General features: G+C 35.9%; 1 protein-coding gene across 1 annotated transcript in view; it reads left to right on the top strand.

Moving 5' to 3' along the window:
• Window positions 1–13,306, top strand: part of LOC129375063 (collagen alpha-1(XXIV) chain) — a 75,025-nt gene that overhangs the window by 28,400 nt on the left and 33,319 nt on the right. The window contains exons 11-24 of the mRNA XM_055053884.1: window positions 375–428; window positions 1,124–1,168; window positions 1,720–1,773; window positions 2,293–2,337; window positions 3,961–4,014; window positions 4,205–4,249; window positions 4,732–4,785; window positions 5,394–5,447; window positions 6,766–6,819; window positions 8,946–8,999; window positions 9,080–9,133; window positions 9,842–9,886; window positions 9,997–10,050; window positions 11,812–11,856. Coding sequence (XP_054909859.1) covers window positions 375–428; window positions 1,124–1,168; window positions 1,720–1,773; window positions 2,293–2,337; window positions 3,961–4,014; window positions 4,205–4,249; window positions 4,732–4,785; window positions 5,394–5,447; window positions 6,766–6,819; window positions 8,946–8,999; window positions 9,080–9,133; window positions 9,842–9,886; window positions 9,997–10,050; window positions 11,812–11,856 — 711 coding nt within the window. The remainder of the gene's footprint in view (window positions 1–374; window positions 429–1,123; window positions 1,169–1,719; window positions 1,774–2,292; window positions 2,338–3,960; window positions 4,015–4,204; window positions 4,250–4,731; window positions 4,786–5,393; window positions 5,448–6,765; window positions 6,820–8,945; window positions 9,000–9,079; window positions 9,134–9,841; window positions 9,887–9,996; window positions 10,051–11,811; window positions 11,857–13,306) is intronic.

The raw sequence follows: 13,306 nt of genomic DNA on the forward strand, positions 1-13,306 counted from the left end.
CATTTAAAGGCTTCCCATTACATGTTACAAAGGACTTCCAGGAAGAGACAGTCCCTCTGTAACTGTATCACTTTCTCAGAACAACTGTCCCTGTCACAGATATTTTAGGCACTGTTTCATGGTTTAGCAATCACTTCCAAATGCTCATAAGTACTACTTTTTGGCTAGGATAAGTTAACAGCTGTAAAATCAAAATTGTATTGCTTTTAAAGAATCATTCATTTTTAATTGAAAGAATCTGTTTTGTTAATATAAAACAGGTTTATTTTATATCTGCAATAAAAAAGTTCATTTAAATTTCTTCCCAATTAAATATTGTTAAAAGTATTCATATGATGTGTTACAATGCTATGATATAAAATTGTTCATTTTAGGGTTTCATTGGGCCTCCTGGCGTTGCTGGACCACCAGGGCTGGAAGGGGAGAAAGTAAGTGTTTTATGTTTTTAATGGTGGATGTTTCATACATGCATTAAAATACACGTTTTTTTTTTTTCACAATTTGTCAAGAAATCACACTAAACTTTTAACATTTCTATTTGTTAACAGCCAGAACAATGAGCAATAGTATGTTTTTAGATGTTGTAGTTATTATTTTTCTAAAATTCAGAAAGTGACATGTATTAAAATGACTAAACAGGATTGTCAAGTTAATTCACAACATTTAAGATAATTACAGATGCCTGAGGATTTATTTTAAGGCAACACTTAAAATAGACTGCTTTCTTTTGTGACATCATTGAAAAGCTCAACAAATCACCTAAGATATCAGGAACTCTGGTATGATTTAATATCCTGAAGTGGAATTATTTGTTCAGATAATGATTTAGCAGTACAAACAAAATGGGAATGTTCTGTTCAGAAAAGAGACAGTGGCGGTGCAACATTAAAAGGAATAAAGACATAAAAAACCCAGATTGCACTTTTGCAAATGCTTTCATATGTTCTTAATATTTAGAGCGATGTCTTGTGGTCTTCTGAAAATGAAATGGATGTTTTTTGCTTGCTTTATTTTATCATCGTTACATTTGGAGGAAAAGCATAAAAAGTCCAAAGAAAGAAGAAGAAGAAAAAAAGTCTGGTGCCTTGGACAGTTTGATTAACCACTTGGTATTATTTTCTAGGGCATTCCTGGTCCTGTTGGAAAACCTGGCCCAAAAGGAAGACATGTAATACAGTTTGTTTTTGATCTTTTTTTTTTTTTGTACTTATCTGTGTTTAGCTGTTTGAGGGTCAGGTGAGTTCTCTCTAGATTAGTCTGGGAAATCCAATAGATTGTTGGACTTAAAGTGAAAACATTCTAGAAACACTTGTGGAGTGATTTAGATCCACAAATGTAACCTTTGTTAAAATAGGGTTATTTTGGTATGCACAGGTTTTCTAGGGCTTAAATTGGAAATAATTCCTCATACATTGTTAAAGGTACAAATACATTTTATGGGTTTGGGCTATTAGTGTGTTTTACGTATATATTCTTTAGACAACTAAGCTAAAACAGCCTGTTTTAGTTTAAACTTTCATCTTAAACATCATCTTCCTCTTAGTGGCATGTTTGCTTGTCTTTCCCTTATTGCATAGTGGCCAAAAGAAGTGTAGGTCTCATATATTTGGGACTCAAGCTGTTATTTACACAAAAAAGAGTGGAATAAAAAGGTGTGTTCTTCTTTGTAAAATGAATATACAGTATTTACTTCTGGTATATTTTCTGCTTCTTCCACAGGGTGTGGTAGGAGACGTCGGGGAGAGAGGCCCACCTGGTCCAGATGGCAGCCAAGTGAGAACGCTAATCTTTGAAGTACCTGTGGATTGGAATTTAAAATTTTAGATATTACAAAACTCAGGCGAAATGAAAAAATTGCTGTAAAAGTCAAATGCTCCTTTAATACTGCATTTACTCTATTAGTTTCCTGATTAAGTACACAACTTCTGGACTGAACATTATTTCTCCAGCTGGATTCGAAATTTCACTGGATTGGATTAACATTTGTTTGAGAATCTGTTTCTGCTTTTATCATCTTGTATTGTAGGACACTTTTTTATTTTAAAGAATGTGGTTTTAAGATAAGCAATGTGAAGTTTATGGTGTGCACACTTATCTTAATGTTTGTTAATGCCCAAGAGGAGTACAGTTGAATGCACAGAACATAACATCATAACTTATCAAAAGTAGTGCATCTTTTTTTTATTGTTATTGTTCATTGGTCTTAGTACACAATCCAGGAAAATAAGTCTTTTGAAATTAATATTAAATGAATGTTTGTAAAATGTTTCTTGTGCTATGATGTTTTAACAGGGGCCTGTTGGTGGTTCTGGTATTACTGGCTTTCCTGGTTTGAGGGTGAGTATGACACCACCGAAACCAGAAACTTACATTGTACAAAAATTGTTTACCAACTTTTTTAAATTTTCATGGCTTAACATTAAATTAGGCTAAACTTTTCTGTTTCGGGTCAGTTATGATAAACAGAAATCGCTCTATTTGCTAGATACCAAAGTTGTAAAAAGGTAATGAATGTCTTTTATATATTTTTCATTACTCTTGTCAAATTTATAAGCCTACATTCACTAAAATTCCTGTGCCAGAATTGTGAAGCTCAGTGAGATCAGATTATCTTTGGGCAAAATCTCTAAATCCCTTTAGGTGCTTCACTCCAATAATGCTATATGTAAAAATAAGTGAAAATGTCAAATCAAATCAATCCTAGAACAAAATCAAAAAACCTTCTGAAGATTCTGGTTGAAGTTGGTGAGAGGGTGTCATTAAACACCATAAGAAAACACGGACCGGAAGGCCAATCAGTGAGGAAGAAGCCGTTACTCCAATAGTATTATACAGAACCCTCAATAATTACATTCTGCAAGTGAATCAGCCTTAGTTTTGGAGTCGTGTTCCGGTGTCCCTTGTGTTTGCTAAGGGACAAAATATTTTTCGTGGATAGTGTCAAATAAATGCATATGAATGTGCATTTATTTGAATAAATTCAACTTTGTGTACACAATTCTTGTTTTCAAACTAAAAAAATGATCACAACATACCGTAACTATTGTTGCTCCCTATTTAAGTTATTTCTGTAGATAGAATGAGAGACAAATTGTTTTCATAGCGTCCCCCTCTAACTAGGTTTAAGCGTAAAATACTTATGGCAGAAAAACTCAAAATGAACTTGGAAAAGATCATTTATGACAGCATATTCCAAGCACACTGAATGTTTCTGATTAATTAATTTATTTATTTTTTCTTTCAAAGCTACACAAGTTGCCAGCTGGTTGTGAAGTGCACAGGTAGCACTAGCATGAGTGGGAGAGCATATTTTAATGAAGCACTGCTCTTCAGTAAAGTCCAGATATGTGCCCTCAGGTCACAGAGTCAAGAGCAATTCATCAGAGATACTGAGATAGGAGAAAGAGGCCAAACTGTTTGACACTGAGAATATAGAGAAGTAACTGGCGAAGTCAGAAACTTATTCATATTTGGAGGCTCGATTTAAATGCATACATTACCGAACGTGCTTACTATCCATGATAAAACATGACTTTATTACAGTAGCATCATGTCAGAGTAACAACTATTTATACATGTTTATCTGGGATGCCAAAATGGATGCAGGGTTTAATGTCATGGCACAGTTCTTATTTCTAACAATTGTTGCAGATGTTTTGACAGCACATTCTCTTCCTTGAGGCACATTTTGGGGGTCCAGCTTCATTTTTAAGTTGTTTTCAAGCCAAGCTGTTTGGTTGGTGTCGATGTTTGGGCTGTGAGAAAGGAAGCCTGCAGGCTCATCCAAAACAGATGGATACATTATTAACTCAGCTTATTTTCCTGGCTTCAAAAAATATGTTTGCATTTTGTGTAGCCATAATAGTTGAAGTAAAAGTTTTGGGTTCTTTATCAAAATCACATGAATTTAGTTTTCAGAGTTTTTAAAATGCTAATTTTGTTATTTTCTTCTTCCAACAGGGGGATCCAGGGCCAGAAGGACCACGAGGGCTGCCTGGTATGGCAGGACCTCAGGTAGCTTGAGCTAGTAAATATTTAGCTTAATTCTTAAGTACTGTGTTTTAAAAAAGTCTCATTTGGTAAAGATGATAAGCCCTAAAACATAAATAAGTAACAAAAAACATATTATACATTACCGCAATGTCGACTTTATTATTGATTGTTTATTTTCTAACTTTTTTCTTTTCTTCTTTCCTTGCTGTAGGGCCCAGCAGGACACGTCGGCCTGCCTGGATTGAAAGGTGATAAGGTGATTTAAATATTTATATTATTGTTGTGAATATGTGTGTTGTATTCCACTAGCTCACTTCATGTAATTACACCAGTTTCAACTACCCTGTTGACAGTTTGATACACAACACAACTTCTGTCACAAACTGTGACAAAAAGGCCAGAATAGCAAAAACGCATTGAGGGATTGGAGCAGCAAACCAAAGCTGATGTCAAAGTGAAATATTTGTCAAAACCTACAACGTGACATCAGACTGAAAGCACTTTGAACTTAGGGTTTTATGCAAATTATTTGTATTTTAGCTACAAGTCCATTATGTGTATTCAGATAAATTTGTGGGATGACTAATGATTGAAGTAATCAAAGTTTAAAATCTAGGATATAAAGTGCAGTGTACATATATTCCATGTTAGAATTGTGTTTATTTCTAACCTGTTGTACTGTGATTACTATGACAGGGCAGCGTTGTGTTATATCTTGTGTGATACTGTAAAATCTAGGGTGAAGTGGGTCTAAGGGGAGAGCCAGGAGAGATGGGCTACCAAGGCGACAAGGTAAGAAGTGGCAAATTCTAAAACTGCTTTGAGTTTCGTCACTTATGCCAAGATGATACTTGTGCCTTGCAGTCATGAGTGGTACAGCCCAGGTCAGTGTGGGGTGGTATGCTTTTTGATGGTCCAGTGTATTCAGGAGAGCGTTTCCACTGCGGGCAGGCGGGGTTAAAGCCAAACGCCAAATGTTGTTAATGTGACAACAAGCAGTGACGTTTTTCTGTCCTTCAATCATGCACTGTGATTGGACACCGGTCGCTCTGCCCTAACCCTACCATTGTTCTACGGACCTACAACTGAAGGGGGTCCAGGAAGTACAGGTCGGTTGTTTGTGCTGCTTTTACTATGGCAATGGACAAAATAGTGCACCAAACCGCACTGACCTGTATCATACCACTCTGTGGAAATGAGATATATTTGAGACGTGAAATCCAATGAGATGTCTGCAATTAAAACCGCTTTGATTTGTTTGTATTTATATGCATCAAATATCTATGGAAAACCTAAAAATATCAAAGTCTTTGCAAAAGTCATCAGCTGAAGCAATTGCACTTGCATTCTTCTGTCACACAACATAACCAGTTGAAGATGTTTGTGTTTGTATGTTTTAGGGTGCTGCCGGTCTTCCTGGTCTTCCTGGGCCCAGAGGGAAACCAGGACCACCGGTACGTTCCAGTTCTCCATGGAAGAGATTAATTGTTGGAAAATATATTCAGGCTGGCAATTTTATTATGACTTGGGACACTTTTTATTGGTTTGACTTCAATGTGATGAACAAACTGACATGTCTACAATAATTGTGTGAGTTTCAAAACAGAAATTTAATTAAGAGATGTCCCAATTATGAAATTTGTCCTTAAAACTGATCCAACTCATTTAACAGTAGATATTGGTCATACCAAGTCCTACTACTTTCTTAAAGTTAATAAATTCAATACCATATATGAGCTCCAGCATTTCCGCTTACCCAACATATGATTTATTTCATTTCCCTGTCTAAATAATGGCAGATCCTGTAATTGTGTCAAATATGAAAACAGCATAAACATGCTGCAGTCACATTAAACCAGACCCTGACATACCGTATATAGAGACTACAAAACCCACAAACACAGTGCTTTGGTTTATAAGATGCAAATTTCATAAAAAGTGTTACACATAATCTTTGTCCAACATCTGGTGGTGTTGGTGGAAAGTGTTGTAGTGAGTGACTTAGACAGTGAACAGCAGCCACTTATATAAAAACATTATATTTTTGGTGAAATAACAGTGTAAGGAGGTCAATATTATGCAGATATCTAGCCAAAATATGAAAATTATGTAATGAGGCTAAGGACTTCCCTAAACTATAATATCATATTGCAAGAAATAATGTGTGAGTGTTAGAAATTGCCCTAGAAAAAAGCAAGAAAATTCATTTTTCTTCATAGGAGAGCAGGTGACGTAATTGTAGACGTTGAGTTTTGTATGTGATTCCCAAAGCCATCCTGAGAATCTAAGTCTAATACCTTAGATCAGATTAGGACATCCTGGTTTATTTCTCCAAATTATAAATCAGTTACCTGTCTTTTTAATCACACCTAATCAGAAAGATCACTGCTGAAAAAATTGCATAATTTTAAGGATACAAAGTAGGATAGATTAAGACTTTGGAGTAACTACTACAAAGAGAACTTGATGTTCAGCCAGGTTTTGAGAAGATTTAAGGGATTTAGTTTGATGATGGAAACCTCTGTTCTATTTCAGTGATGAAAAACTTAATTACTTCACTGAAAATATTTTTACTATCTGACGTTTGTGTCAATGCAGAAACCCACCGGAGAAATGAACAGTTCATTTTTGTCAGAGTTTAATTCTGTCTGTTTGTTCTCTAATATCAGAGAAATATGAATATAGCTGTGCTCCTTATTTACATTTGAACATTGTCATATTCAGCTTTATAATGTGGTGATACATATATACTATATATACTTTGCTTTAAAGGGTAGGATTGGAGAAATTGGAGCACAAGGACCACATGGACCACCGGGACCAGAGGTAAGAACGATATACCGGTACATGTTATTTTTTTTATATATATCAATGAATAGTGCTGTAAATATGTGAGAGGTATTAAGTTCAGCCCACTTTATGAAGTAAGGAATAATAGCAGAACTAAATTCAGACTGTTTTGAGTCCAGTGTATTAAATAAAGCTCTATGCTCTTTTTTTAATTGTTGGAAAACTGAAAGAATAATGATATAAACATATTCATTCATTGCTGCATAGTAAGTGTAGAAGCATTATTGCTATTGTTGGTTCTGTGGTCTCCTGTCAGTCCACACCACAGTGATAGTTTGCTCCATTCGTGTTGGCATAGTTACATACCCATAAGGTAAGGAGATGCAATGTTTTGTTTTGTTTTTCCCATGGAAGCATTTTTCCATTTGTTTTCCCAGGTTGAAAAAAATGAATGACAGAATTCATTTTAGGACTTGACAATGGCACAGTGAAAGCTACTGAATAAAGAAAATTATAGTGTGTGTCCAAACATTAACAGGTGTAAAAGCATACTGAGTTTGTTAAGTCTGCACTTTTGTGTGTTGTGGGATGAGAGCATAAACAATATATTGATTTTCATAGCTACCCTCTTTCTGGATTCTAATGGCAATAAAGGGAATTTAGGTTTAATGATACTCACAGGCAAGACAGATGGTTTTATACGACAACAAAGGAGAGAGAAAGATAACAAAAACCATCTAAAATTATCCCATAAAATAATTTTATGTTAAGTGTAGGTTCAAAAGGCAGAGTTCAATCTGCATACAAAATCAAGTTTGAATTTAAAATTAAATCAAAATTATTATTATTTTATTAAAAACTGGGGTTATTAGTTCTGGATAATTGAAAGAGCCAAAGGTGATACTTAGTTATTTAACTTGATATTGACAGACTGCAAATAATTGAGTAAAGAATGACTGGAGGATTGCATAGGGACATTTTTGATGAAAATCTGAAGATGAATAGTGGATAGGCAATAGTCCCAAACCCAAGGCAGAGGAAACTTAACTGGTTTGAAACAACAAAATCAAATCTGCTGGGATGCATACAAGCACCTGACTTGTATCCAATATAAATCTTCAAGATTTGAAGATAGTTGTGTGGAAGAACATCCCAAAAGTCACAGCTGAGCATTGCAAGGTAATTCCTTCGTACATCTTGAAGTTGCCAAGAAAATAACTTGAAGATGCAGTTAATAGATTTGACTGCATTCAGTACTTATTTGCATACCCATCATTGTCATTCTACTTTCTTATCCTTAATTCCATTTGTGGATTATTTTTCTTTGATTTCTTTGCATGTGTGGATTGTTGCTAACATCTGGTTTGAATTTTGTCATCGGCTCCATTTGACACATTTAGACTGAGAAAAATGATGTGTTCAATTCTTATTTTACCCGCTAAACAACTCAACCACTAGAGTGCACCCAAGTGGTCAAGAAATAGTTCTTTAATCAGTCAAAACCCATTACCAACCCTGTGCTGTGTTAGCCATTTACAGCATTTGGAAAACTGAGTTAGCAAATCTTCTCAGCATAGACAGAGCATAGCATGAGTTACATCATCCAGCCATTGGCACATTTACATAACTCTTTGGGATATTTTAAAACATGATGGGTTCATTTAGAGTCACTAACTAAAGCACCCATGTCAGAAAAGTTTTTGATCTGGAGATGACATCACACATACTACAGCGTCAAACACACAAAAGATAAAACTATGGAGATTATTAATCACCGGAAACTCTATATATCAATGTGTTAAAGGAAAGGAAGCTAGAAACATAATTGTGTGACAAAAGCATTACAGTTAAATCATTTCAGTTTCTTATGGGTTATTTTGTTTTACAGTAACCCTAGCTTTGAAATTAAGGCAACAAATGCAGCTCTAGATGGAAATTACAGATTGTGCCATGATAATCCTGCATTACGGTTTTCAATTTATTTCAGCTCCATTTGGCATTACAGTATTTGTTAAAACATAAGCTTTGTAGAAGACTGTTCACATATTTTGGAAGCCTGGGCTACTTTTCAATCTGTCAGGGATCCTAACTAAAACTTGCTATTTTTAAATGGAGTATAAATTTGTCCAAGCACTTGTAATCTCTTTAATACTTTTTGTAAGGGGTTTCCTGGAGACATCGGCGTTCCAGGCCCTAATGGCCCACCTGGACCGAAGGTAGCAGCTCTCAAACCATCCACAAATGAAGCATTTACTTCACCTAATTGTCAGTAATTGCAAGTTTGGTTGTGTTGCAGGGTTCACAAGGTGCAAGAGGGCTCCAAGGCCCACCAGGGCCAAAAGGAGTACAGGTGAGATTGTTCAACACTTAAAATAGCTCAGATATCTCATATTGTGTCTGCTCTGCTCCAGTTTCACTGCTCCACAGAAATGGAAAATATTAGACTAAAGCTTGATCGATTATCAAGGTAAAAGTTATATTGGAGTTAGATCTGAGTGGAAGACTTTTTTATAAAAAACTACTTTCAATTTTTTTCCAGTCCTGGAAAAGTGAACAGAAGCCTTTGGAAGGAGTACAACACACACACACACACACACACCACACACACACACACACACACACACGTACATGCAGAAACACTATTTATGCTGTGTTGAAAGCTTTGAGTTGACACACATTCACAAAAGTGCTGAGTTGGCCAACACCTGCCTTACTCAGAAATAAAAGTTGCAGATCTTTTTCATTTGAAATTCTTCCAAGTTGGTTTATTTGGAATTCCTCCTAGGATTTACTAGACGTCTTAGAGAATTTAACGAATATGGAGATTTGCTCTTAGTTCTGTTTACGTTGATTTACAGGAAACAGAGGATGACAACTTTATTGCCTGGGTTGGCAATAGTATTGCAGAGCTATTTTTAAAATAAGTTCCACATTTCTTTATATTATCAAGTGTGCTTCTGTTAGTCCTTTTACGTTAGTTATTCATACTTAAAGATATGCAGCTGTGTCTGTATGTTATAAATGTTTTGTTTTTAATGGCTATACTGTGTTTCTGCAGGGTGAAGAAGGCCCACTCGGCCCACCTGGCAGTATTGGCCCAACTGTAAGAAATCTCATCTCATCTCAATGTGCACATACATATATAAAGAGTTTAGATTTTGAATGATGTTAAATAAAAGGCACCGCTTCTTTTGATCGGCACTTTCTATAAAGGGGAGATCTGGGAGGAAAGGTCATGCAGGTGAACCTGGACTGGAAGGCCTACCGGTAAGCCTTTATGTCACACTTTTTTTGTGTGTGTGTCATAAAACAACTGTTTTAAAATCTCTAGTTGTGTTATTGATTTGGCATTCTGTGGTTTTTCACCATATGAGATTAACGAGCAATTGGGGAACTGAAGATGACTAATGACAACTATTAAGCCGTGTCCAAATTTTTATATTACAGGCTAAACATTTTATATGAGACCAAGTTCTGGGTGATGTAATTTCCTCTCCCTCACATGAAGTTTATTGTTCTTCAGCCACATTATTACTAATTTAAGTGTATCATTACCAGTCATGGTTTGAAATGCCCATTTTGTGTCAAAGATTTAACTCCTGAAGTTTTGACCTTGGCTGGCAACATGCCAACAACATAATGCTGCCACCATATATCTATTTCTCACAGCCAAAATGATGAAATTTAAAACTTTCCCTGTCCATAATAGCAAATATAATTATGATTATTCTGGTAAATTATCTGTTTTTATGAATTTCCCTCCAGGGCTCATAAATTATGTTGAAATGCCAAAAAAAAAGCCTATTTCAAAACACATTTAAGTTCCATTTTGACCACAAATTGTCAAATTTCTTGTCGCTTAGTGCATTTGCAAAGTATAATCAAGCTTTTCATGTTACTTTTGTAGTAATGATTTCTTCCTGTCTGAGAGGCTTTGCTGGTCATGTCAGTAGAGGAATCATTTCTCTGTGGTAAAAAGACATTTTACAAGTTTCCTTCACCATCGTTTTGCTTTTGTCCTGGGGTTAAAATGGACATTTTGAGTCAAACCTCTTTCACATCTGGTTCACTGAACCAGTCTACTTCCTGAATGGTCTGATTGACCGGACATTTTTTAATTGGGCCTGTACTTATATTGATCTCTTGAAAGAAGGAAGCAATGGGTTTAAGGTGCTGCTCTTGCCTCCGTTTAGCTCAACTGTTGTAAGCAGCTAAAAGCTGCAAAGCCATCAGCATTTGGGGTCTTGCAAAAATGATGTTGGTGTAGGTAAGCATTTAAAGTATTCCCTAAATTTGGCAGTTAAAATAGAATTAATTATTTACTGATCTAAAACAGATAGTCAAATTTAAAGCTGCACATTACTAATAAAAGGTTGCATTTGAGTACAGCCTTTTATTTATCAATTTATGGTTTTAAATGATTTATTCATTCATTTTTTTTAAATTACTGTATTAAATGACAGAGGTGGATTTTGCCTTGTGTCACTGCTTGGCATCAAACATGACTCTTACAACTGGAAGGCAAAGAATTTGGAAAGTTGCCACACAGCTGGAGATGTTTTCCTCACTACTGACTTGTATGTGTCAGACAGATTTTTTTTAATGTTTCTTCTGGTTGTTTTATTTTAGAGTAATTTATTGACATTTTCTGTGAGTGTTTAATAGGCAACAACTAATTAATAAGCTTTTAAACTCAGTCACATAAAATTATGTTAATATAGTTAGAATTTCTCTTCTTAACCTGTATTTGTGGTCATCTTGTGCTTATTTTGACTTCCATCCATTTAAACAGTCTGCGCTGTAAAGATGGACTTAATTAAGAGCGAAAATTATTTCCTCCATGGTCGTCATCGTGAAATACATCATGGAACACCAAATTATTCACAGGCCTGTGCTGTCCATGTGTGTGTCCTGTTTTACACTTAATTTCCTGCGAGCACACTGCCAAATTAGGAGTGGAGTGATTTTAGAGATCTCTTTAACTGCAGTAGCTAAATTGTAAAATTGTTTGATGTTTACTCCTTGCAGGGAGAAAAAGGAGATATTGGAAATGTTGGAAAAGTTGGACCAGCGGTAAGACTTTCCCACGCCTCTAATTGCTTGAATTAAAGTGAAGCTGCTGTGTAAGTTGCAAAACTTTTTAATGTCTTCAATCTTGCCTTATGAAATTTAATCAAACATCCTCTTTCTGTCTCCAAAACTACATAGATTAGTGCAAATCATGTCTTTTTAAGAATTGAGAGTTTTCTGTCTCTTTTAGTGAAACTTCCACAAATACAACTACTTTGAACATTGGAAGAAGACCTGTCTCACCAGTAGGCCCCTTAATGTTAATATTTGCATTCTGGGGATAGTAGAGGCAATTGGGCCAAGCAAGCTGGACTGCGTTGTTGCTGTGCACATATGAGAGGCATTAAGCACTTACTGAACAGAGGGCCCTTTGAAGCCAAACAGGAACCATGGAGCTATGCAGTGAGAAAGAAACTCTTAAACATATGTTGGCTCTAATGAATCCCATAACATCACTTTTAAGATAAATAAGATGTGACTGAAACTGAGAAAGGGTTGATGCATTGATGCTTTAATACCACCTGTCTTCACTAAGTGACTCCTTATCTCTAAAATGTCTCAAGTTAAATTTTACTAGGAGATTGGAACTGTTTAAGAAGCACAACACACAAGAGATTCACTACGCGGCATTGTTAAAGTCAGCAGTATGTCTGAGCATGTCAGACAGACTTGCACGCTGTCCTACTAATATAAATCAAACAATAATGTCCTATTTTATACACTTTATGCAAACTCTTGTTCTTTTGCCTAGAAAGTTTGGTTTGTTTGGGGGGATACGAATGGCAAGCTTGGACCAAAAATGCAAACTCTGGTCCGCCTACAAAACCAGGTCTTGCTTGAAGTAAACTCTGATGCGGTTCGAATTCAGATGTGGATAGAAGTAGACCGGAAGCTGCTCCAAATACAGGAAGCAGATCACAGCACAGGGCATTCTGGGTAAATGCGCCCTAAATAAGAGTCTGACGCTAGAGAGAGAAATGGTCTTTTACCAAAACAAAAGATAATTCATACAAGTGCTACTCCACTCCATTTTTGCTTACATTTTGCGTTGACTTAAGACTTAAGTTGCTTTAGTAGCGTTGGCTCGTTTGACAGTGCAATGTGAAAGTAAACCACATCAGCTGAAAACGTAACAAAGGTTTCAGTTTTGGTCCTCAATCAAACTGAGTTCACCAGACTATCAGATGTGAAACCCCCCCTAACGCTTATATTACGACTTCTGTCATCCACATTAGGCTTTCTAAGCAACCAGAATCCTCACAATCAGTTATGCAGATCAATTTGCCATGTCGCCAACTTTCAGTGTAGATTAAGGGATCTGAGATCAACCTTGTGCTGTTGTTCCTCCATCTGCAGGCTTATGTCTTCACCAATAACTAGTGCTTATATGAATTCAGCAGGTTAATCCTTTTACGGTGATGATATATGAGCGGGATTTTATAGCTGTATAGCT

This window comes from Poeciliopsis prolifica, unplaced genomic scaffold (genome assembly GCF_027474105.1).
Source record: "Poeciliopsis prolifica strain line A6 unplaced genomic scaffold, Auburn_PproV2 SCAFFOLD002, whole genome shotgun sequence".
Classification (NCBI taxonomy): Eukaryota; Metazoa; Chordata; class Actinopteri; order Cyprinodontiformes; family Poeciliidae; genus Poeciliopsis; species Poeciliopsis prolifica.